The sequence below is a fragment of the Bufo bufo genome, chromosome 11 (assembly GCF_905171765.1).
Source record: "Bufo bufo chromosome 11, aBufBuf1.1, whole genome shotgun sequence".
Taxonomy (NCBI): domain Eukaryota; kingdom Metazoa; phylum Chordata; class Amphibia; order Anura; family Bufonidae; genus Bufo; species Bufo bufo.
In genome coordinates, this window is record NC_053399.1 from 802,835 (window position 1) to 829,747 (window position 26,913).

At 43.8% G+C, this 26,913-nt stretch overlaps 2 protein-coding genes across 5 annotated transcripts in view; one reads left to right on the plus strand and one right to left on the minus strand.

Moving 5' to 3' along the window:
• The window catches only part of LOC120982092 (C-X-C chemokine receptor type 6-like), a 318,496-nt gene that overhangs the window by 107,937 nt on the left and 183,646 nt on the right, over positions 1-26,913 (plus strand). The gene's annotated exons all lie outside the window — the stretch shown is intronic.
• The window catches only part of ASPDH (aspartate dehydrogenase domain containing), a 128,998-nt gene that overhangs the window by 9,751 nt on the left and 92,334 nt on the right, over positions 1-26,913 (minus strand). For 2 of the 3 annotated variants that reach the window (XM_040412038.1, XM_040412041.1), the window contains exons 2-6: positions 17,053-17,111; positions 15,197-15,341; positions 13,958-14,042; positions 13,492-13,641; positions 12,528-12,754 (exon numbers count right to left, since the gene is read on the minus strand). In XM_040412038.1, coding sequence (XP_040267972.1) covers positions 12,528-12,754; positions 13,492-13,641; positions 13,958-14,042; positions 15,197-15,341; positions 17,053-17,104 — 659 coding nt within the window. In that variant the 5' untranslated portion in view covers positions 17,105-17,111. The remainder of the gene's footprint in view (positions 1-12,527; positions 12,755-13,491; positions 13,642-13,957; positions 14,043-15,196; positions 15,342-17,052; positions 17,112-26,913) is intronic. The other variant, XM_040412039.1, reaches the window with a different exon arrangement.

A 26,913-nucleotide genomic window follows, 5' to 3' on the forward strand; every position in this document is an offset into this window, starting at 1 on the left:
GACTCCATAGTGACGGCTGAGTCTGTACTAGTGGATATAGAGAGGAGAAGGCAGCACTCTAATGATTCCATAGTGATGGCTGAGTCTGTACTAGTGGATGTAGTGAGGAGGAGGGAGCGCTCTAATGACTCCATAGTGACGGCTGAGTCTGTACTAGTGGATATAGAGAGGAGGAGGCAGCACTCTAATGACTCCATAGTGACGGCTGAGTCTGTACTAGTGGATATAGAGAGGAGGAGGCAGCGCTCTAATGACTCCATAGTGATAGCTGAGTCTGTACTAGTGGATATAGAGAGGAGGAGGCAGCGCTCTAATGACTCCATAGTGACGGCTGAGTCTGTACTAGTGGATATAGAGAGGAGGAGGCAGCACTCTAATGACTCCATAGTGACGGCTGAGTCTGTACTAGTGGATATAGAGAGGAGGAGGCAGCACTCTAATGACTCCATAGTGACGGCTGAGTCTGTACTAGTGGATATAGAGAGGAGGAGGCAGCGCTCTAATGACTCCATAGTGACGGCTGAGTCTGTACTAGTGGATATAGAGAGGAGGAGGCAGCACTCTAATGACTCCATAGTGATGGCTGAGTCTGTACTAGTGGATATAGAGAGGAGGAGGCAGCGCTCTAATGACTCCATAGTGATGGCTGAGTCTGTACTAGTGGATATAGAGAGGAGGAGGCAGCGCTCTAATGACTCCATAGTGACGGCTGAGTCTGTACTAGTGGATATAGAGAGGAGGAGGCAGCGCTCTAATGACTCCATAGTGACGGCTGAGTCTGTACTAGTGGATATAGAGAGGAGGAGGCAGCGCTCTAATGACTCCATAGTGATGGCTGAGTCTGTACTAGTGGATATAGAGAGGAGGAGGCAGCGCTCTAATGACTCCATAGTGATGGCTGAGTCTGTACTAGTGGATATAGAGAGGAGGAGGCAGCACTCTAATGACTCCATAGTGACGGCTGAGTCTGTACTAGTGGATATAGAGAGGAGGAGGCAGCACTCTAATGACTCCATAGTGACGGCTGAGTCTGTACTAGTGGATATAGAGAGGAGGAGGCAGCACTCTAATGACTCCATAGTGACGGCTGAGTCTGTACTAGTGGATGTAGTGAGGAGGAGGCAGCGCTCTAATGACTCCATAGTGACGGCTGAGTCTGTATTAGTGGATATAGAGAGGAGGAGGCAGCGCTCTAATGACTCCATAGTGACGGCTGAGTCTGTATTAGTGGATATAGAGAGGAGGAGGCAGCGCTCTAATGACTCCATAGTGACGGCTGAGTCTGTACTAGTGGATATAGTGAGGAGGAGGCAGCACTCTAATGACTCCATAGTGACGGCTGAGTCTGTACTAGTGGATATAGAGAGGAGGAGGCAGCACTCTAATGACTCCATAGTGATGGCTGAGTCTGTACTAGTGGATATAGAGAGGAGGAGGCAGCGCTCTAATGACTCCATAGTGACGGCTGAGTCTGTACTAGTGGATATAGAGAGGAGGAGGCAGCGCTCTAATGACTCCATAGTGATGGCTGAGTCTGTACTAGTGGATATAGAGAGGAGGAGGCAGCGCTCTAATGACTCCATAGTGACGGCTGAGTCTGTACTAGTGGATATAGAGAGGAGGAGGCAGCGCTCTAATGACTCCATAGTGACGGCTGAGTCTGTACTAGTGGATATAGAGAGGAGGAGGCAGCGCTCTAATGACTCCATAGTGACGGCTGAGTCTGTACTAGTGGATGTAGAGAGGAGGAGGCAGCGCTCTAATGACTCCATAGTGATGGCTGAGTCTGTACTAGTGGATATAGAGAGGAGGAGGCAGCGCTCTAATGACTCCATAGTGACGGCTGAGTCTGTACTAGTGGATATAGAGAGGAGGAGGCAGCGCTCTAATGACTCCATAGTGACGGCTGAGTCTGTACTAGTGGATATAGAGAGGAGGAGGCAGCGCTCTAATGACTCCATAGTGACGGCTGAGTCTGTACTAGTGGATATAGAGAGGAGGAGGCAGCGCTCTAATGACTCCATAGTGACGGCTGAGTCTGTACTAGTGGATATAGAGAGGAGGAGGCAGCACTCTAATGACTCCATAGTGACGGCTGAGTCTGTACTAGTGGATGTAGTGAGGAGGAGGCAGCGCTCTAATGACTCCATAGTGATGGCTCAGTCTGTACTAGTGGATATAGTGAGGAGGAGGCAGCGCTCTAATGACTCCATAGTGATGGCTGAGTCTGTACTAGTGGATATAGTGAGGAGGAGGCAGCACTCTAATGACTTCATAGTGACGGCTGAGTCTGTACTAGTGGATGTAGTGAGGAGGAGGCAGCGCTCTAATGACTCCATAGTGACGGCTGAGTCTGTACTAGTGGATATAGAGAGGAGGAGGCAGCACTCTAATGACTCCATAGTGACGGCTGAGTCTGTACTAGTGGATGTAGTGAGGAGGAGGCAGCGCTCTAATGACTCCATAGTGATGGCTGAGTCTGTACTAGTGGATATAGTGAGGAGGAGGCAGCACTCTAATGACTTCATAGTGACGGCTGAGTCTGTACTAGTGGATGTAGTGAGGAGGAGGCAGCGCTCTAATGACTCCATAGTGACGGCTGAGTCTGTACTAGTGGATATAGAGAGGAGGAGGCAGCACTCTAATGACTTCATAGTGACGGCTGAGTCTGTACTAGTGGATATAGAGAGGAGGAGGCAGCACTCTAATGACTCCATAGTGACGGCTGAGTCTGTACTAGTGGATATAGAGAGGAGGAGGCAGCACTCTAATGACTCCATAGTGATGGCTGAGTCTGTACTAGTGGATATAGAGAGGAGAAGGCAGCACTCTAATGACTCCATAGTGACGGCTGAGTCTGTACTAGTGGATGTAGTGAGGAGGAGGCAGCGCTCTAATGACTCCATAGTGATGGCTGAGTCTGTACTAGTGGATATAGAGAGGAGGAGGCAGCACTCTAATGACTCCATAGTGATGGCTGAGTCTGTACTAGTGGATATAGAGAGGAGGAGGCAGCGCTCTAATAACTCCATAGTGACGGCTGAGTCTGTACTAGTGGATGTAGTGAGGAGGAGGCAGCGCTCTAATGACTCCATAGTGACGGCTGAGTCTGTACTAGTGGATATAGAGAGGAGGAGGCAGCACTCTAATGACTCCATAGTGACGGCTGAGTCTGTACTAGTGGATATAGAGAGGAGAAGGCAGCACTCTAATGACTCCATAGTGATGGCTGAGTCTGTACTAGTGGATGTAGTGAGGAGGAGGCAGCGCTCTAATGACTCCATAGTGACGGCTGAGTCTGTACTAGTGGATATAGAGAGGAGGAGGCAGCACTCTAATGACTCCATAGTGACGGCTGAGTCTGTACTAGTGGATATAGAGAGGAGGAGGCAGCGCTCTAATGACTCCATAGTGATAGCTGAGTCTGTACTAGTGGATATAGAGAGGAGGAGGCAGCGCTCTAATGACTCCATAGTGACGGCTGAGTCTGTACTAGTGGATATAGAGAGGAGGAGGCAGCGCTCTAATGACTCCATAGTGATGGCTGAGTCTGTACTAGTGGATATAGAGAGGAGGAGGCAGCGCTCTAATGACTCCATAGTGATGGCTGAGTCTGTACTAGTGGATATAGAGAGGAGGAGGCAGCGCTCTAATGACTCCATAGTGACGGCTGAGTCTGTACTAGTGGATATAGAGAGGAGGAGGCAGCACTCTAATGACTCCATAGTGATGGCTGAGTCTGTACTAGTGGATATAGAGAGGAGGAGGCAGCGCTCTAATAACTCCATAGTGACGGCTGAGTCTGTACTAGTGGATGTAGTGAGGAGGAGGCAGCGCTCTAATGACTCCATAGTGACGGCTGAGTCTGTACTAGTGGATATAGAGAGGAGGAGGCAGCACTCTAATGACTCCATAGTGACGGCTGAGTCTGTACTAGTGGATATAGAGAGGAGAAGGCAGCACTCTAATGACTCCATAGTGATGGCTGAGTCTGTACTAGTGGATGTAGTGAGGAGGAGGCAGCGCTCTAATGACTCCATAGTGACGGCTGAGTCTGTACTAGTGGATATAGAGAGGAGGAGGCAGCACTCTAATGACTCCATAGTGACGGCTGAGTCTGTACTAGTGGATATAGAGAGGAGGAGGCAGCGCTCTAATGACTCCATAGTGATAGCTGAGTCTGTACTAGTGGATATAGAGAGGAGGAGGCAGCGCTCTAATGACTCCATAGTGACGGCTGAGTCTGTACTAGTGGATATAGAGAGGAGGAGGCAGCACTCTAATGACTCCATAGTGACGGCTGAGTCTGTACTAGTGGATATAGAGAGGAGGAGGCAGCACTCTAATGACTCCATAGTGACGGCTGAGTCTGTACTAGTGGATATAGAGAGGAGGAGGCAGCGCTCTAATGACTCCATAGTGACGGCTGAGTCTGTACTAGTGGATATAGAGAGGAGGAGGCAGCACTCTAATGACTCCATAGTGATGGCTGAGTCTGTACTAGTGGATATAGAGAGGAGGAGGCAGCGCTCTAATGACTCCATAGTGATGGCTGAGTCTGTACTAGTGGATATAGAGAGGAGGAGGCAGCGCTCTAATGACTCCATAGTGACGGCTGAGTCTGTACTAGTGGATATAGAGAGGAGGAGGCAGCGCTCTAATGACTCCATAGTGACGGCTGAGTCTGTACTAGTGGATGTAGAGAGGAGGGGGCAGCGCTCTAATGACTCCATAGTGACGGCTGAGTCTGTACTAGTGGATATAGAGAGGAGGAGGCAGCGCTCTAATGACTCCATAGTGACGGCTGAGTCTGTACTAGTGGATATAGAGAGGAGGAGGCAGCACTCTAATGACTCCATAGTGACGGCTGAGTCTGTACTAGTGGATGTAGAGAGGAGGAGGCAGCACTCTAATGACTCCATAGTGACGGCTGAGTCTGTACTAGTGGATATAGAGAGGAGGAGGCAGCGCTCTAATGACTCCATAGTGATGGCTGAGTCTGTACTAGTGGATATAGAGAGGAGGAGGCAGCGCTCTAATGACTCCATAGTGATGGCTGAGTCTGTACTAGTGGATATAGAGAGGAGGAGGCAGCACTCTAATGACTCCATAGTGACGGCTGAGTCTGTACTAGTGGATATAGAGAGGAGGAGGCAGCACTCTAATGACTCCATAGTGACGGCTGAGTCTGTACTAGTGGATATAGAGAGGAGGAGGCAGCACTCTAATGACTCCATAGTGACGGCTGAGTCTGTACTAGTGGATGTAGTGAGGAGGAGGCAGCGCTCTAATGACTCCATAGTGACGGCTGAGTCTGTATTAGTGGATATAGAGAGGAGGAGGCAGCGCTCTAATGACTCCATAGTGACGGCTGAGTCTGTATTAGTGGATATAGAGAGGAGGAGGCAGCGCTCTAATGACTCCATAGTGACGGCTGAGTCTGTACTAGTGGATATAGTGAGGAGGAGGCAGCGCTCTAATGACTCCATAGTGACGGCTGAGTCTGTACTAGTGGATATAGAGAGGAGGAGGCAGCACTCTAATGACTCCATAGTGACGGCTGAGTCTGTACTAGTGGATATAGAGAGGAGGAGGCAGCACTCTAATGACTCCATAGTGATGGCTGAGTCTGTACTAGTGGATATAGAGAGGAGGAGGCAGCGCTCTAATGACTCCATAGTGACGGCTGAGTCTGTACTAGTGGATATAGAGAGGAGGAGGCAGCGCTCTAATGACTCCATAGTGATGGCTGAGTCTGTACTAGTGGATATAGAGAGGAGGAGGCAGCGCTCTAATGACTCCATAGTGACGGCTGAGTCTGTACTAGTGGATATAGAGAGGAGGAGGCAGCGCTCTAATGACTCCATAGTGACGGCTGAGTCTGTACTAGTGGATATAGAGAGGAGGAGGCAGCGCTCTAATGACTCCATAGTGACGGCTGAGTCTGTACTAGTGGATATAGAGAGGAGGAGGCAGCACTCTAATGACTCCATAGTGATAGCTGAGTCTGTACTAGTGGATATAGAGAGGAGGAGGCAGCGCTCTAATGACTCCATAGTGACGGCTGAGTCTGTACTAGTGGATATAGAGAGGAGGAGGCAGCGCTCTAATGACTCCATAGTGACGGCTGAGTCTGTACTAGTGGATATAGAGAGGAGGAGGCAGCACTCTAATGACTCCATAGTGACGGCTGAGTCTGTACTAGTGGATGTAGTGAGGAGGAGGCAGCGCTCTAATGACTCCATAGTGATGGCTGAGTCTGTACTAGTGGATGTAGAGAGGAGGAGGCAGCGCTCTAATGACTCCATAGTGATGGCTGAGTCTGTACTAGTGGATATAGAGAGGAGGAGGCAGCGCTCTAATGACTCCATAGTGACGGCTGAGTCTGTACTAGTGGATATAGAGAGGAGGAGGCAGCGCTCTAATGACTCCATAGTGACGGCTGAGTCTGTACTAGTGGATATAGAGAGGAGGAGGCAGCGCTCTAATGACTCCATAGTGATGGCTGAGTCTGTACTAGTGGATATAGAGAGGAGGAGGCAGCGCTCTAATGACTCCATAGTGACGGCTGAGTCTGTACTAGTGGATATAGAGAGGAGGAGGCAGCGCTCTAATGACTCCATAGTGACGGCTGAGTCTGTACTAGTGGATATAGAGAGGAGGAGGCAGCACTCTAATGACTCCATAGTGACGGCTGAGTCTGTACTAGTGGATGTAGTGAGGAGGAGGCAGCGCTCTAATGACTCCATAGTGATGGCTGAGTCTGTACTAGTGGATGTAGAGAGGAGGAGGCAGCGCTCTAATGACTCCATAGTAATGGCTGAGTCTGTACTAGTGGATATAGAGAGGAGGAGGCAGCGCTCTAATGACTCCATAGTGACGGCTGAGTCTGTACTAGTGGATATAGAGAGGAGGAGGCAGCGCTCTAATGACTCCATAGTGACGGCTGAGTCTGTACTAGTGGATATAGAGAGGAGGAGGCAGCGCTCTAATGACTCCATAGTGACGGCTGAGTCTGTACTAGTGGATATAGAGAGGAGGAGGCAGCGCTCTAATGACTCCATAGTGACGGCTGAGTCTGTACTAGTGGATATAGAGAGGAGGAGGCAGCGCTCTAATGACTCCATAGTGACGGCTGAGTCTGTACTAGTGGATGTAGTGAGGAGGAGGCAGCGCTCTAATGACTCCATAGTGATAGCTGAGTCTGTACTAGTGGATATAGAGAGGAGGAGGCAGCGCTCTAATGACTCCATAGTGACGGCTGAGTCTGTACTAGTGGATGTAGTGAGGAGGAGGCAGCACTCTAATGACTCCATAGTGACGGCTGAGTCTGTACTAGTGGATATAGAGAGGAGGAGGCAGCGCTCTAATGACTCCATAGTGACGGCTGAGTCTGTACTAGTGGATATAGAGAGGAGGAGGCAGCACTCTAATGACTCCATAGTGACGGCTGAGTCTGTACTAGTGGATATAGTGAGGAGGAGGCAGCACTCTAATGACTCCATAGTGACGGCTGAGTCTGTACTAGTGGATATAGAGAGGAGGAGGCAGCGCTGTAATGACTCCATAGTGACGGCTGAGTCTGTACTAGTGGATATAGTGAGGAGGAGGCAGCGCTGTAATGACTCCATAGTGACGGCTGAGTCTGTACTAGTGGATATAGAGAGGAGGAGGCAGCACTCTAATGACTCCATAGTGACGGCTGAGTCTGTACTAGTGGATATAGAGAGGAGGAGGCAGCGCTCTAATGACTCCATAGTGACGGCTGAGTCTGCACTAGTGGATATAGAGAGGAGGAGGCAGCACTCTAATGACTCCATAGTGATGGCTGAGTCTGTACTAGTAGATATAGAGAGGAGGAGGCAGCGCTCTAATGACTCCATAGTGACGGCTGAGTCTGTACTAGTGGATATAGAGAGGAGGAGGCAGCGCTGTAATGACTCCATAGTGACGGCTGAGTCTGTACTAGTGGATATAGAGAGGAGGAGGCAGCACTCTAATGACTCCATAGAGATAGCTGAGTCTGTACTAGTGGATATAGAGAGGAGGAGGCAGCGCTCTAATGACTCCATAGTGACGGCTGAGTCTGTACTAGTGGATATAGAGAGGAGGAGGCAGCGCTCTAATGACTCCATAGTGACGGCTGAGTCTGTACTAGTGGATATAGTGAGGAGGAGGCAGCACTCTAATGACTCCATAGTGACGGCTGAGTCTGTACTAGTGGATATAGAGAGGAGGAGGCAGCGCTCTAATGACTCCATAGTGACGGCTGAGTCTGTACTAGTGGATATAGAGAGGAGGAGGCAGCACTCTAATGACTCCATAGTGACGGCTGAGTCTGTACTAGTGGATATAGAGAGGAGGAGGCAGCACTCTAATGACTCCATAGTGATAGCTGAGTCTGTACTAGTGGATATAGAGAGGAGGAGGCAGCGCTCTAATGACTCCATAGTGATGGCTGAGTCTGTACTAGTGGATGTAGTGAGGAGGAGGCAGCGCTCTAATGACTCCATAGTGATGGCTGAGTCTGTACTAGTGGATATAGAGAGGAGGAGGCAGCGCTCTAATGACTCCATAGTGACGGCTGAGTCTGTACTAGTGGATATAGAGAGGAGGAGGCAGCGCTCTAATGACTCCATAGTGACGGCTGAGTCTGTACTAGTGGATGTAGTGAGGAGGAGGCAGCGCTCTAATGACTCCATAGTGACGGCTGAGTCTGTACTAGTGGATATAGAGAGGAGGAGGCAGCACTCTAATGACTCCATAGTGATGGCTGAGTCTGTACTAGTGGATATAGAGGGGAGGAGGCAGCACTCTAATGACTCCATAGTGACGGCTGAGTCTGTACTAGTGGATATAGAGAGGAGGAGGCAGCACTCTAATGACTCCATAGTGATGGCTGAATCTGTACTAGTGGATATAGAGAGGAGGAGGCAGCGCTCTAATGACTCCATAGTGCCGGCTGAGTCTGTACTAGTGGATATAGAGAGGAGGAGGCAGCGCTCTAATGACTCCATAGTGACGGCTGAGTCTGTACTAGTGGATATAGAGAGGAGGAGGCAGCGCTCTAATGACTCCATAGTGACGGCTGAGTCTGTACTAGTGGATATAGAGAGGAGGAGGCAGCGCTCTAATGACTCCATAGTGACGGCTGAGTCTGTACTAGTGGATGTAGTGAGGAGGAGGCAGCGCTCTAATGACTCCATAGTGATAGCTGAGTCTGTACTAGTGGATATAGAGAGGAGGAGGCAGCACTCTAATGACTCCATAGTGACGGCTGAGTCTGTACTAGTGGATATAGAGAGGAGGAGGCAGCGCTGTAATGACTCCATAGTGACGGCTGAGTCTGTACTAGTGGATATAGAGAGGAGGAGGCAGCGCTCTAATGACTCCATAGTGACGGCTGAGTCTGTACTAGTGGATATAGAGAGGAGGAGGCAGCACTCTAATGACTCCATAGTGACGGCTGAGTCTGTACTAGTGGATATAGAGAGGAGGGGGCAGCGCTCTAATGACTCCATAGTGACGGCTGAGTCTGTACTAGTGGATATAGAGAGGAGGAGGCAGCGCTCTAATGACTCCATAGTGACGGCTGAGTCTGTACTAGTGGATATAGAGAGGAGGAGGCAGCGCTCTAATGACTCCATAGTGACGGCTGAGTCTGTACTAGTGGATATAGAGAGGAGGAGGCAGCACTCTAATGACTCCATAGTGATGGCTGAGTCTGTACTAGTGGATATAGAGAGGAGGAGGCAGCGCTCTAATGACTCCATAGTGACGGCTGAGTCTGTACTAGTGGATATAGAGAGGAGGAGGCAGCGCTCTAATGACTCCATAGTGACGGCTGAGTCTGCACTAGTGGATATAGAGAGGAGGAGGCAGCACTCTAATGACTCCATAGTGATGGCTGAGTCTGTACTAGTGGATATAGAGAGGAGGAGGCAGCGCTCTAATGACTCCATAGTGACGGCTGAGTCTGTACTAGTGGATATAGAGAGGAGGAGGCAGCGCTGTAATGACTCCATAGTGACGGCTGAGTCTGTACTAGTGGATATAGAGAGGAGGAGGCAGCACTCTAATGACTCCATAGAGATAGCTGAGTCTGTACTAGTGGATATAGAGAGGAGGAGGCAGCGCTCTAATGACTCCATAGTGACGGCTGAGTCTGTACTAGTGGATATAGAGAGGAGGAGGCAGCGCTCTAATGACTCCATAGTGACGGCTGAGTCTGTACTAGTGGATATAGTGAGGAGGAGGCAGCACTCTAATGACTCCATAGTGACGGCTGAGTCTGTACTAGTGGATATAGAGAGGAGGAGGCAGCGCTCTAATGACTCCATAGTGACGGCTGAGTCTGTACTAGTGGATATAGAGAGGAGGAGGCAGCACTCTAATGACTCCATAGTGACGGCTGAGTCTGTACTAGTGGATATAGAGAGGAGGAGGCAGCACTCTAATGACTCCATAGTGATAGCTGAGTCTGTACTAGTGGATATAGAGAGGAGGAGGCAGCGCTCTAATGACTCCATAGTGATGGCTGAGTCTGTACTAGTGGATGTAGTGAGGAGGAGGCAGCGCTCTAATGACTCCATAGTGATGGCTGAGTCTGTACTAGTGGATATAGAGAGGAGGAGGCAGCGCTCTAATGACTCCATAGTGACGGCTGAGTCTGTACTAGTGGATATAGAGAGGAGGAGGCAGCGCTCTAATGACTCCATAGTGACGGCTGAGTCTGTACTAGTGGATATAGAGAGGAGGAGGCAGCACTCTAATGACTCCATAGTGACGGCTGAGTCTGTACTAGTGGATATAGAGAGGAGGAGGCAGCGCTCTAATGACTCCATAGTGATGGCTGAGTCTGTACTAGTGGATGTAGTGAGGAGGAGGCAGCGCTCTAATGACTCCATAGTGACGGCTGAGTCTGTACTAGTGGATGTAGTGAGGAGGAGGCAGCGCTCTAATGACTCCATAGTGATAGCTGAGTCTGTACTAGTGGATGTAGTGAGGAGGAGGCAGCGCTCTAATGACTCCATAGTGATGGCTGAGTCTGTACTAGTGGATGTAGTGAGGAGGAGGCAGCGCTCTAATGACTCCATAGTGACGGCTGAGTCTGTACTAGTGGATATAGAGAGGAGGAGGCAGCACTCTAATGACTCCATAGTGACGGCTGAGTCTGTACTAGTGGATATAGAGAGGAGGAGGCAGCGCTCTAATGACTCCATAGTGATAGCTGAGTCTGTACTAGTGGATATAGAGAGGAGGAGGCAGCACTCTAATGACTCCATAGTGACGGCTGAGTCTGTACTAGTGGATATAGAGAGGAGGAGGCAGCGCTCTAATGACTCCATAGTGATAGCTGAGTCTGTACTAGTGGATATAGAGAGGAGGAGGCAGCGCTCTAATGACTCCATAGTGATGGCTGAGTCTGTACTAGTGGATGTAGTGAGGAGGAGGCAGCGCTCTAATGACTCCATAGTGATGGCTGAGTCTGTACTAGTGGATATAGAGAGGAGGAGGCAGCGCTCTAATGACTCCATAGTGACGGCTGAGTCTGTACTAGTGGATATAGAGAGGAGGAGGCAGCGCTCTAATGACTCCATAGTGATGGCTGAGTCTGTACTAGTGGATATAGAGAGGAGGAGGCAGCGCTCTAATGACTCCATAGTGACGGCTGAGTCTGTACTAGTGGATATAGAGAGGAGGAGGCAGCGCTCTAATGACTCCATAGTGACGGCTGAGTCTGTATTAGTGGATATAGAGAGGAGGAGGCAGCGCTCTAATGACTCCATAGTGATGGCTGAATCTGTACTAGTGGATATAGTGAGGAGGAGGCAGCACTCTAATGACTCCATAGTGATGGCTGAATCTGTACTAGTGGATGTAGTGAGGAGGAGGCAGCGCTCTAATGACTCCATAGTGACGGCTGAGTCTGTACTAGTGGATATAGAGAGGAGGAGGCAGCGCTCTAATGACTCCATAGTGATGGCTGAGTCTGTACTAGTGGATATAGAGAGGAGGAGGCAGCGCTCTAATGACTCCATAGTGACGGCTGAGTCTGTACTAGTGGATATAGAGAGGAGGAGGCAGCGCTCTAATGACTCCATAGTGACGGCTGAGTCTGTATTAGTGGATATAGAGAGGAGGAGGCAGCGCTCTAATGACTCCATAGTGATGGCTGAATCTGTACTAGTGGATATAGTGAGGAGGAGGCAGCACTCTAATGACTCCATAGTGATGGCTGAGTCTGTACTAGTGGATGTAGTGAGGAGGAGGCAGCGCTCTAATGACTCCATAGTGATGGCTGAGTCTGTACTAGTGGATGTAGTGAGGAGGAGGCAGCGCTCTAATGACTCCATAGTGATGGCTGAGTCTGTACTAGTGGATATAGAGAGGAGGAGGCAGCGCTCTAATGACTCCATAGTGATGGCTGAGTCTGTACTAGTGGATGTAGTGATGTAGTGCTGGTCACCATTAAACATTTTTTCCTAAAAAATAAATAGTGGTCCAATCTGATCCTGTGACCTTACCTGGGATCTGCCACCAATACCCCAATGACCTTGTCAAATCCCAGGTTGTGGGCAGCCAATGAGGCAGCTGCCATTGTGTTGACGTTATTAGGAGCCATTTCACACAGGGACCGTGTAGGCCCTTCATATAAGACAGTGCGTTCCCGGATGGTTGAGAGATCTGCTTCTGCCAACTTGCCTTCTAGTTTAAAGCTTTTTGGGTGTTTAGTCATTGTAATTTTCAGGCCCTGAAAAAATTAATCAAGAAAACAGGTCATTGTCCTTCATCAGATCATCTCTTGTTGACCACCGTCTGGTGAATATGTGTTGAAGTTATTGGAGAATGAGGGGACACCATAAGGTGGCGGTGAAGTGCCCGCCACCTGGCTGCTACCGTGGTAGATGCACTTTTTAAATAGCACTATAATTTTGCTGGTAAATTGCATCACTTTATATGATTTGGTAATTACAAAAAACGATTGGACTTCAACATCCCTCGATCTGCCCAGTTTTTCCCCTTTTTATCTACTGCTGATACAGGACCTCGAGTGGAATTTCCACTTCAAGAGAGTGCCGCTCTAGTCTGATGCCGGTCATCAGATCTAAACTCTTAAATTAGGTGTTTTCATGAGCAGCACAACATAATTTGGTAAGTTGCTCAGCCATGTGGCTGTTTATTTTGATGTCGGGTAGCACTCGAGGCATGGCCATCTTCTTCTCTACTATGAGTTGATGATCCTACAGATGCTCACACAATTTTGCTGCTCTCAGTGGACCTATATCATGAGGTCTGCAGTTGAACCATCTTCTACCACCAGAGAAAGGGTTAGGGTTGTGTGCCCTTCACTTCCACCCCTGCTGCAACGCTACTTGCTCATTCATTTAGCCGTTACCTCCTAATACATTATACATGGTTGAAAACTGTTCTTCCATGGCAATGTGGACAAGTTCTTGCTATCCTAACCTATGTCTGTAGAAAACTTACCCTAAGTGTTTCTCTAGCTGCCATTTTCATGATGTCTTCTCCACCCCACAATGCTCCACTGGGAATATACAGTGTATAACCAGACAGCTTGGCTCTTCTCCTAAGTCTTCTTTCAGTTTCTTCATCAGCTAAAGCTGTGGGGGATCCAACCTGGCGAAATAGGAGAGGACAATGTACCTACTGCCTCCAAAACACAGAATCTGCTCATTCATCATAGGGGGTCTCCCTGATCCCTCATATCTAAACCCAAATGCCTAAATCCGAGGAGAAGAGGTGTTTACAGATGATTATCGATTACACTGGTCTCCCTAGTGATAAAGAGACCCAGTCTGGTCACCTGCTGACCTCAGCTCCCCCAGGATGGACACTCAACTAGAAATAGACAATAGAAATAAATTATACAATGGGAAACATATGATATAAAAAGTAAGCCTCATGTCCCAGAGCAGCTGAATGAACCACCTACTAGTAAGTGTGCCGCACATAGGAAGCGTTCTCCATATGTTCTGGTTATGGAGGGATGTGCCACCTCCACGATCAGATCCACCTCTCTAGAAAGACACATACTTTTTCCATCACTGTACAGAACGAGTGATTACAGTACAGCTAAGATTATATAGGGTCAGTGTCACATATGTATGAGATGGATATAGAGTCAGTGTGACATATGTATGAGATGGATATAGGGTCAGTGTGACATATGTATGAGATGGATATAGGTCAGTGTTACATATGTATGAGATGGATATAGGGTCAGTGTGACATATGTATGAGATGGATATAGGGTCAGTGTTATATATGTATGAGATGGATATAGGGTCAGTGTAACGTATGTATGAGATGGATATAGAGTCAGTGTGACGTATGTATGAGATGGATATAGGGTCAGTGTGACGTATGTATGAGATGGATATAGGGTCAGTGTCACATATGTATGAGATGGATATAGGGTCAGTGTGACATATGTATGAGATGGATATAGGTCAGTGTTACATATGTATGAGATGGATATAGGGTCAGTGTTACATATGTATGAGATGGATATAGGGTCAGTGTTATATATGTATGAGATGGATATAGGGTCAGTGTCACATATGTATGAGATGGATATAGAGTCAGTGTGACGTATGTATGAGATGGATATAGGGTCAGTGTGACATATGTATGAGATGGATATAGGGTCAGTGTTACATATGTATGAGATGGATATAGGGTCAGTGTAACGTATGTATGAGATGGATATAGAGTCAGTGTGACGTATGTATGAGATGGATATAGGGTCAGTGTGACGTATGTATGAGATGGATATAGGGTCAGTGTCACATATGTATGAGATGGATATAGGGTCAGTGTGACATATGTATGAGATGGATATAGGGTCAGTGTGACATATGTATGAGATGGATATAGGTCAGTGTCACATATGTGAGATGGATATAGGTCAGTGTTACATATGTATGAGATGGATATAGGGTCAGTGTTATATATGTATGAGATGGATATATGGTCAGTGTCACATATGTATGATATGGATATAGGGTCAGTGTCACATATGTATGATATGGATATAGGGTCAGTGTCACATATGTATGAGATGGATAAAGGGTCAGTGTCACATATGTATGAGATGGATATAGGGTCAGTGTCACATATGTATGAGATGGATATTGGGTCAGTGTTATATGGGGTATTAGTTTGGGATTACCGTTTCTCGAATTCTTCTAGGTTTTGCAGCTGCAGAGGTGGCGCTACGTTTGGTTCCATTTTTGTCATCGTCCTGTTCCAGACAAACGCCAACTCCACGTTATACTTGTCGCCTTCACTTTGTATTTGATTCACCAAGTAAGCGCCTAGAAGCATAAACTGGAGGTTGTAGTAGACACAGTTCTGATGTCATGCAAGGCTCTGTCCTCAGGGGCCACTATAGTCAGGCACCATTGGTGAGAGTCCGCTGCCTGCTGGTTCGGTGTGAGACCACGGAGGTAAGTTCCCTGCCGTGCATATTACTTAGAAGGGGCCACAGCACTAAAAAAGCAGCCTCTTCATTCTCAGACCCCTATCCCATCACTCAGTTATTGTCAGCTGTATCCTCCTTATCCACATGGATGATGCAGGATTCCTAACAGTTCCATCATACCGTCTACTCCACCGCTAGACCTACAACTCACCTACAACTCAGGAGAACTTTAGACTCTTGTCGATCTCACACCCAAGCCCTCACTGCCTTCATCTCCAGAATATTTCCAGGTCTGCTCGTTCCTCACTCACTTCTTCACTATATCTTTGACTACACTGGCCTCCTCTGTGGCCTGTTCTATCTGCTCTATTTCACCCCCTCTTTGCCAGTCCCTCCACTGGTTACACAACTCCCAGTGAATACAGGTAAAAATTCCCAGAATTACATGCAAACAGTGGAGCTGGGGAAGAGAAGTTTGGATGGTATGGTCATGAAGCAGAGTCTTCCCCAGCTGCGACCTCTGCTCTCCACTCCTCACATTCACACTTTTGGGCCTGGATGGAGGATGATATGACATACAGGTAGATAGTGGACGTAAGGCAGAGAACAGTAATGAAGTAACACTGACATGACTATGACCTGAATACAAACCAGCAAGAACCAAGGCAAATGAAAAGCTTGCACAGCCCTGTTTGTTGGTAAGTCCATGGGACTGAGCTGCCAGAATACAGATAGTTCAGTTGACTAGAACAAGATTCACAGAGTCTGGAAAGAAATGCGCAGGGAACAAGTGGAAAATGGCCTGGAAGTATAAAGGCTCAGCAGTCAGCAGCTTAACTCAATGTAAACCAGGTCCAGCCAGGTGGTAACTGTGAAGGGACCATGTATCTTACAGACATTCTCGGGGGAACGGGCCATAAACCATTTCTGAATAAACATTTTGTAGACTATCTGGAGACATGGAGTGTCCTCCACCCCCTTCCCCCTACCTACCAATGGGTTGGGGAGAGTAATGAGAAGACACAGTAAAGAAATTGGGTGTGGTAGTGGTTAGATGCTATTTTTTTCTGGAAAGGTCAGGATCTAAACTCAGGCCAGATCCTGGGACCATGTGTGAGGATTGCCTGATGAGGAAGATGGGTTAAGGCAATCTCCTAAGATATTTTGTTGGATTGGATTACGAACAAGAGTTTTGCTCCTTCTAGATCATCTGGCTGCTGTATGAAGGAACCTCTAAACGATGTCCTGTGACAGTAATCTACCTAAATGTAGATAATGCCGGATAACTGCCCCAACAAAGCTAGTGAACATGAAACCGCTGTGACATCCCTGCTGCTCGTAATGTTACCAGGCTTTTAAAAAGCACCTAAACATGTCTTTAGCCAAGCTCACAACCTGTTGTGACCCCCACTCCAGCATTCTTGCCCCCTTTCTTGTGCAGTGTAAGCTCTTATGAGCAGAGTTCTCTCCTTCTGTATCAGACTCTTTACATTTGCTCATTTTTCAGACCTTCCTTCTCTGTTCCCTTCTACTTCCTTTGCGCAGCCCCTGGAATTTAATGCACAAATTCTTACAGGAGTAATAGCTTGTCTCCTGATACATACCAACATGGCCGTAGCCCACAATGCCGATCCGACACTTCCTTGCTTCAGACATTTTCTGGCTGCATCAGATAAAGAGAAGAAAGGTGAGCGTGACTCCACTGCCGCTTGTGTCTCCACAGACTTCTCGCACTCCAGCTAATGATGTGGAGTAGACATGAGCTCTGCCTCTAGACTCCTCCAGCAGGAGACATAGTTCCACAGCACTGTACAGACATTCTCATCACTTATATATCACTGACATATTCCACAGCGCTGTACAGACATTCTCATCACTTATATATCACTGACATATTCCACAGCGCTGTACAGACATTCTCATCACTTATATATCCCTGACATATTCCACAGCGCTGTACAGACATTCTCATCCCTTATATATCACTGACATATTCCACAGCGCTGTACAGACATTCTCATCACTTATATATCACTGACATATTCCACAGCGCTGTACAGACATTCTCATCACTTATATATCCCTGACATATTCCACAGCGCTGTACAGACATTCTCATCCCTTATATATCACTGACATATTCCACAGCGCTGTACAGACATTCTCATCACTTATATATCACTGACATATTCCACAGCGCTGTACAGACATTCTCATCACATCACTTATATATCACTGACATATTCCACAGCACTGTACAGACATTCTCATCACTTATATATCACTGACATATTCCACAGCACTGTACAGACATTCTCATCACTTATATATCACTGACATATTCCACAGCGCTGTACAGACATTCTCATCCCTTATATATCACTGACATATTCCACAGCGCTGTACAGACATTCTCATCACTTATATATCACTGACATATTCCACAGCTCTGTACAGACATTCTCATCACTTATATATCACTGACATATTCCACAGCGCTGTACAGACATTCTCATCACTTATATATCACTGACATATTCCACAGCGCTGTGCAGACATTCCCATCACTTATATATCACTGACATATTCCATAGCACTGTACAGACATTCTCATCACTTATATATCACTGACATATTCCACAGCGCTGTACAGACATTCTCATCACATCACTTATATATCACTGACATATTCCACATCGCTGTACAGACATTCTCATCTCTTATATATCACTGACATATTCCACAGCGCTGTACAGACATTCTCATCACTTATATATCACTGACATATTCCACAGCACTGTACAGACATTCTCATCACTTATATATCACTGACATATCCCACAGCGCTGTACAGACATTCTCATCACTTATATATCACTGACATATTCCACAGCGCTGTACAGACATTCTCATCACTTATATATCACTGACATATTCCACAGCGCTGTATAGACATTCTCATCTCTTATATATCACTGACATATTCCACAGCGCTGTACAGACATTCTCATCACTTATATATCACTGACATATTCCACAGCGATGTACAGACATTCTCATCACTGATATATCACTGACATATTCCACAGCACTTTACAGACATTCTCATCACTTATATATCACTGACATATTCCACAGCACTGTACAGACATTCTCATCCCTTATATATCACTGACATATTCCACAGCGCTGTACAGACATTCTCATCACTTATATATCACTGACATATTCCACAGCTCTGTACAGACATTCTCATCACTTATATATCACTGACATATTCCACAGCGCTGTACAGACATTCTCATCACTTATATATCACTGACATATTCCACAGCGCTGTACAGACATTCTCATCACTTATATATCACTGACATATTCCACAGCTCTGTACAGACATTCTCATCCCTTATATATCACTGACATATTCCACAGCACTGTACAGACATTCTCATCACTTATATATCACTGACATATTCCACAGCGCTGTACAGACATTCTCATCACTTATATATCACTGACATATTCCACAGCTCTGTACAGACATTCTCATCCCTTATATATCACTGATATATTCCACAGCTCTGTACAGACATTCTCATCACTTATATATCACTGACATATTCCACAGCGCTGTACAGACATTCTCATCACTTATATATCACTGACATATTCCACAGCGCTGTACAGACATTATCATCACTTATATATCACTGACATATCCCACAGCGCTGTACAGACATTCTCATCACTTATATATCACTGACATATTCCACAGCGCTGTACAGACATTCTCATCACTTATATATCACTGACATATAAGTGATGAGAATGTCTGTACAGCGCTGTGGAATATGTCAGTGATATATAAGTGATGAGAATGTCTGTACAGCGCTGTGGAATATGTCAGTGATATATAAGTGATGAGAATGTCTGTACAGCTCTGTGGAATATGTCAGTCAGTGATATATAAGGGATGGGAATGTCTGTACAGCGCTGTGGAATATGTCAGTGATATATAAGTGATGAGAATGTCTGTACAGCGCTGTAGAATATGTCAGTGATATATAAGTGATGAGAATGTCTGTACAGCGCTGTGGAATATGTCAGTGATATATAAGTGATGAGAATGTCTGTACAGCGCTGTGGAATATGTCAGTGATATATAAGTAATGAGAATGTCTGTACAGCGCTGTGGAATATGTCAGTGATATATAAGTGATGAGAATGTCTGTACAGCGCTGTGGAATATGTCAGTGATATATAAGTGATGAGAATGTCTGTACAGCTCTGTGGAATATGTCAGTCAGTGATATATAAGGGATGGGAATGTCTGTACAGCGCTGTGGAGTATGTCAGTGATATATAAGTGATGAGAATGTCTGTACAGCGCTGTAGAATATGTCAGTGATATATAAGTGATGAGAATGTCTGTACAGCGCTGTGGAATATGTCAGTGATATATAAGTGATGAGAATGTCTGTACAGCGCTGTGGAATATGTCAGTGATATATAAGTAATGAGAATGTCTGTACAGCGCTGTGGAATATGTCAGTGATATATAAGTGATGAGAATGTCTGTACAGCGCTGTGGAATATGTCAGTGATATATAAGTGATGGGAATGTCTGTACAGCGCTGTGGAATATGTCAGGGATATATAAGTGATGAGAATGTCTGTACAGCGCTGTGGGATATGTCAGTGATATATAAGTGATGATAATGTCTGTACAGCGCTGTGGAATATGTCAGTGATATATAAGTGATGAGAATGTCTGTACAGCGCTGTGGAATATGTCAGTGATATATAAGTGATGAGAATGTCTGTACAGCGCTGTGGAATATGTCAGTGATATATAAGAGATGAGAATGTCTGTACAGCGCTGTGGAATATGTCAGTGATATATAAGAGATGAGAATGTCTGTACAGCGCTGTGGAATATGTCAGTGATATATAAGTGATGAGAATGTCTGTACAGAGCTGTGGAATATGTCAGTGATATATAAGTGATGAGAATGTCTGTACAGAGCTGTGGAATATGTCAGTGATATATAAGTGATGAGAATGTCTGTACAGCGCAGTGGAATATGTCAGTGATTATATATCACTGACATATTCCACCGCGCTGTACAGACATTCTCATCATTTATATATCACTGACATATTCCACAGCGCTGTACAGACATTCCCATCACTTATATATCACTGACATATTCCACAGCACTGTACAGACATTCCCATCACTTATATATCACTGACATATTCCACAGCTCTGTACAGACATTCTCCTCACTTATATATCACTGACATATTCCACAGCGCTGTACAGACATTCTCATCACTTATATATCACTGACATATTCCACAGCGCTGTACAGACATTCCCATCACTTATATATCACTGACATATTCCACAGCGCTGTACAGATATTCTCATCAGTTATATATCACTGACATATTCCACAGCGCTGTACAGACATTCTCATCACTTATATATCACTGACATATTCCACAGCGCTGTACAGACATTCTCATCACTTATATATCACTGACATATTCCACAGCGCTGTACAGACATTCTCATCACTTATATATCACTGACATATTCCACAGTGCTGTACAGACATTCTCATCACTTATATATCACTGACATATTCCACAGCTCTGTACAGACATTCTCATCACTTATCTATCACTGACATATTCCACAGCGCTGTACAGACATTCTCATCACTTCTATATCACTGACATATTCCACAGCGCTGTACAGACATTCTCATCACTTCTATATCACTGACATATTCCACAGCGCTGTACAGACATTCTCATCACTTATATATCACTGACATATTCCACAGCGCTGTACAGACATTCTCATCACTTATATATCACTGACATATTCCACAGCTCTGTACAGACATTCTCATCACTTATCTATCACTGACATATTCCACAGCGCTGTACAGACATTCTCATCACTTATATATCACTGACATATTCCACAGCGCTGTACAGACATTCTCATCACTTATATTTCACTGACATATTCCACAGCGCTGTACAGACATTCTCATCACTTATATATCACTGACATATTCCACAGCGCTGTACAGACATTCTTATCACTTATATATCCCTGACATATTCCACAGCGCTGTACAGACATTCTCATCACTTATATATCACTGACATATTCCACAGTGCTGTACAGACATTCTCATCACTTATATATCACTGACATATTCCACAGCTCTGTACAGAAATTCTCATCACTTATCTATCACTGACATATTCCACAGCGCTGTACAGACATTCTCATCACTTCTATATCACTGACATATTCCACAGCGCTGCACAGACATTCTCATCACTTATATATCACTGACATATTCCACAGCGCTGTACAGACATTCTCATCCCTTATATATCACTGACATATTCCACAGCGCTGTACAGACATTCTCATCACTTATATATCACTGACATATTCCACAGCGCTGTACAGACATTCTCATCACTTATCTATCACTGACATATTCCACAGCGCTGTACAGACATTCCCATCACTTATATATCACTGACATATTCCACAGAGCTGTACAGACATTCTCATCACTTCTATATCACTGACATATTCCACAGCGCTGTACAGACATTCTCATCACTTATATATCACTGACATATTCCACAGCGCTGTACAGACATTCTCATCACTTATATATCACTGACATATTCCACAGCTCTGTACAGACATTCTCATCACTTATCTATCACTGACATATTCCACAGCGCTGTACAGACATTCTCATCACTTATATATCACTGACATATTCCACAGCTCTGTACAGACATTCTCATCACTTATATATCACTGACATATTCCTCAGCACTGTACAGACATTCTCATCACTTATATATCACTGACATATTCCACAGCGCTGTACAGACATTCCCATCACTTATATATCACTGACATATTCCACAGAGCTGTACAGACATTCTCATCACTTCTATATCACTGACATATTCCACAGCGCTGTACAGACATTCTCATCCCTTATATATCACTGACATATCCCACAGCGCTGTACAGACATTCTCATTACTTATATATCACTGACATATTCCACAGCGCTGTACAGACATTCTCATCACTTATATATCACTGACATATTCCACAGCGCTGTACAGACTTTCTAATCACTTATATATCACTGACATATTCCACAGCGTTGTACAGACATTCTCATCACTTATATATCACTGACATATTCCACAGCGCTGTACAGACATTCTCATCACTTATATATCACTGACATATTCCACAGCGCTGTACAGACATTCTCATCCCTTATATATCACTGACATATTCCACAGCGCTGTACAGACATTCTCATCACTGATATATCACTGACATATTCCACAGCGCTGTACAGACATTCCCATCACTTATATATCACTGACATATTCCACAGCGCTGTACAGACATTCTCATCACTTATATATCACTGACATATTCCACAGCTCTGTACAGACATTCTCATCACTTATATATCACTGACATATTCCTCAGCACTGTACAGACATTCTTATTACTTATATATCACTGACATATTCCACAGCGCTGTATAGACATTCTCATCCCTTATATATCACTGACATATTCCACAGCGCTGTACAGACATTCTCATCCCTTATATATCACTGACATATTCCACAGCACTGTACAGATATTAGCATCAAGCTGTCCCCACTGGGCCTCATAATCTAGGTTCCCTATCAGTAGGTTTTTAGAGTTTGGGAGGAAACCGGAGTACCTGGAGAAAAACCAAACAAACACGGGGAGAAAATACAAATTCCATACAGATGTTGTCCTTGGTCAGATTCAAACCTAGGAGTCAAGGAATCAGCACTAACCACTGAGCCACTGTGCTGCCTAAACAGGCATATATGTCTGTGTACTGTATACACTGTGTCTGATACTGTATGCTGTATATGGTGTGTCTGATATTATATACACTGTATGTCTGATACTGTATACATTGTGTCTGATACTGTAAATGCTGTGTGTCTAATAATACATATACAGTATGCTGTTTATCTGATACTGCATGTACTGTGGGTCTAATAATACATATATACTGTGTGTCTAATACTACATATATGCTGTGTCTAATACTACATATATTCGGTGTGTCTAATACTACATATATACTGTGTGTCTAATACTACATATATACTGTGTGTCTAATACTACATATATGCTGTGTATCTGATACTACATATATGCTGTGTATCTGATACTACATATATGCTGTGTATCTGATACTACATATATGCTGTGTACCCGATACTACATGTACTGTGTGTCTAATACTACATATATACTGTGTGTCTAATACTACATATATACTGTGTGTCTAATACTACATATATACTGTGTGTCTAATACTACATATATGCTGTGTATCTGATACTACATATATGCTGTGTATCTGATACTACATATATGCTGTGTATCTGATACTACATGTACTGTGTGTCTAATACTACATATATACTGTGTGTCTAATACTACATACATACTGTGTATCTAATACTACATATATACTGTCTCTGTTACTGCATGTACTGTGTGTCTAATACTGCATATATGCTGTGTATCTAATACTACATATGTACTGTGTCTGATACTGCATATATACTGTGTGTCTAATACTGCATATATCCTGTGTGTCTAATATTACATATATACTGTGTCTGATACTGCATATATATACTGTGTGTCTAATACTACATATATACTGTGTGTCTAATACTGCATATATACTGTGTGTCTAATACTGCATATATACTGTGTGTATAATACTGCATATATACTGTGTGTCTAATACTGCATATATACTGTGTGTATAATACTGCATATATACTGTGTGTCTAATACTGCATATATACTGTGTGTATAATACTGCATATATACTGTGTGTCTAATACTGCATATATCCTGTGTGTCTAATATTACATATATACTGTGTCTGATACTGCATATATACTGTGTGTCTAATACTGCATATATACTGTGTGTCTAATACTGCATATATACTGTGTGTCTAATACTGCATATATACTGTGTGTCTAATACTGCATATATACTGTGTGTCTAATACTGCATATATACTGTGTCTAATACTGCATATATGCTGTGTATCTAATACTACATATATACTGTGTATCTGATACTGCATATATACTGTGTGTCTAATACTACATATATATACTGTGTGTCTAATACTGCATATATACTGTGTGTCTAATATTACATATATACTGTGTCTGATACTGCATATATACTGTGTGTCTAATACTACATATATACTGTGTGTCTAATATTACATATATACTGTGTGTCTAATACTGCATATATACTGTGTGTCTAATACTGCATATATACTGTGTGTCTAATACTGCATATATACTGTGTGTCTAATACTGCATATATACTGTGTGTCTAATTCTACATATATATTGTGTGTCTAATACTGCATATATACTGTGTATCTGATACTGCATATATACTGTGTATCTGATACTGCATATATACTGTGTGTCTAATACTGCATATATACTGTGTCTAATACTGCATATATACTGTGTGTCTAATACTACATATATACTGTGTATCTGATACTGCATATATACTGTGTGTCTAATACTGCATATATACTGTGTGTCTAATACTGCATATATACTGTGTGTCTAATACTGCATATATACTGTGTGTCTAATACTGCATATATACTGTGTGTCTAATACTGCATATATACTGTGTGTCTAATACTGCATATATACTGTGTCTAATACTGCATATATGCTGTGTATCTAATACTACATATATACTGTGTATCTGATACTGCATATATACTGTGTGTCTAATACTACATATATATACTGTGTGTCTAATACTGCATATATACTGTGTGTCTAATATTACATATATACTGTGTCTGATACTGCATATATACTGTGTGTCTAATACTACATATATACTGTGTGTCTAATATTACATATATACTGTGTGTCTAATACTGCATATATACTGTGTGTCTAATACTGCATATATACTGTGTGTCTAATACTGCATATATACTGTGTGTCTAATACTACATATATACTGTGTATCTGATACTGCATATATACTGTGTGTCTAATACTGCATATATACTGTGTGTCTAATTCTACATATATATTGTGTGTCTAATACTGCATATATACTGTGTCTAATACTGCATATATACTGTGTATCTGATACTGCATATATACTGTGTGTCTAATATTACATATATACTGTGTCTGATACTGCATATATACTGTGTGTCTAATACTACATATATACTGTGTGTCTAATACTGCATATATACTGTGTGTCTAATATTACATATATACTGTGTGTCTAATACTGCATATATACTGTGTATCTGAAACTGCATATATACTGTGTGTCTAATACTGCATATATACTGTGTGTCTAATACTGCATATATACTGTGTGTCTAATATTACATATATACTGTGTGTCTAATACTGCATATATACTGTGTGTCTAATACTGCATATATACTGTGTATCTGATACTGCATATATACTGTGTGTCTAATACTGCATATATACTGTGTGTCTAATACTGCATATATACTGTGTGTCTAATACTGCATATATACTATGTATCTGATACTGCATATATACTGTGTGTCTAATACTGCATATATACTGTGTATCTGATACTGCATATATACTGTGTGTCTAATACTGCATATATACTGTGTCTAATACTGCATATATACTGTGTGTCTAATACTACATATATACTGTGTATCTGATACTGCATATATACTGTGTGTCTAATACTGCATATATACTGTGTCTAATACTGCATATATACTGTGTGTCTAATACTGCATATATACTGTGTGTCTAATACTGCATATATACTATGTATCTGATACTGCATATATACTGTGTGTCTAATACTGCATATATACTGTGTGTCTAATACTGCATATATACTGTGTGTCTAATACTGCATATATACTGTGTGTCTAATACTGCATATATACTGTGTGTCTAATACTGCATATATACTATGTGTCTAATACTGCATATATACTGTGTGTATAATACTGCATATATACTGTGTGTCTAATACTGCATATATACTGTGTGTCTAATATTACATATATACTGTGTGTCTAATACTGCATATATACTGTGTGTCTAATACTGCATATATACTATGTATCTGATACTGCATATATACTGTGTGTCTAATACTGCATATATACTGTGTATCTGATACTGCATATATACTGTGTATCTGATACTGCATATATACTGTGTGTCTAATACTGCATATATACTGTGTCTAATACTGCATATATACTGTGTGTCTAATACTGCATATATACTGTGTA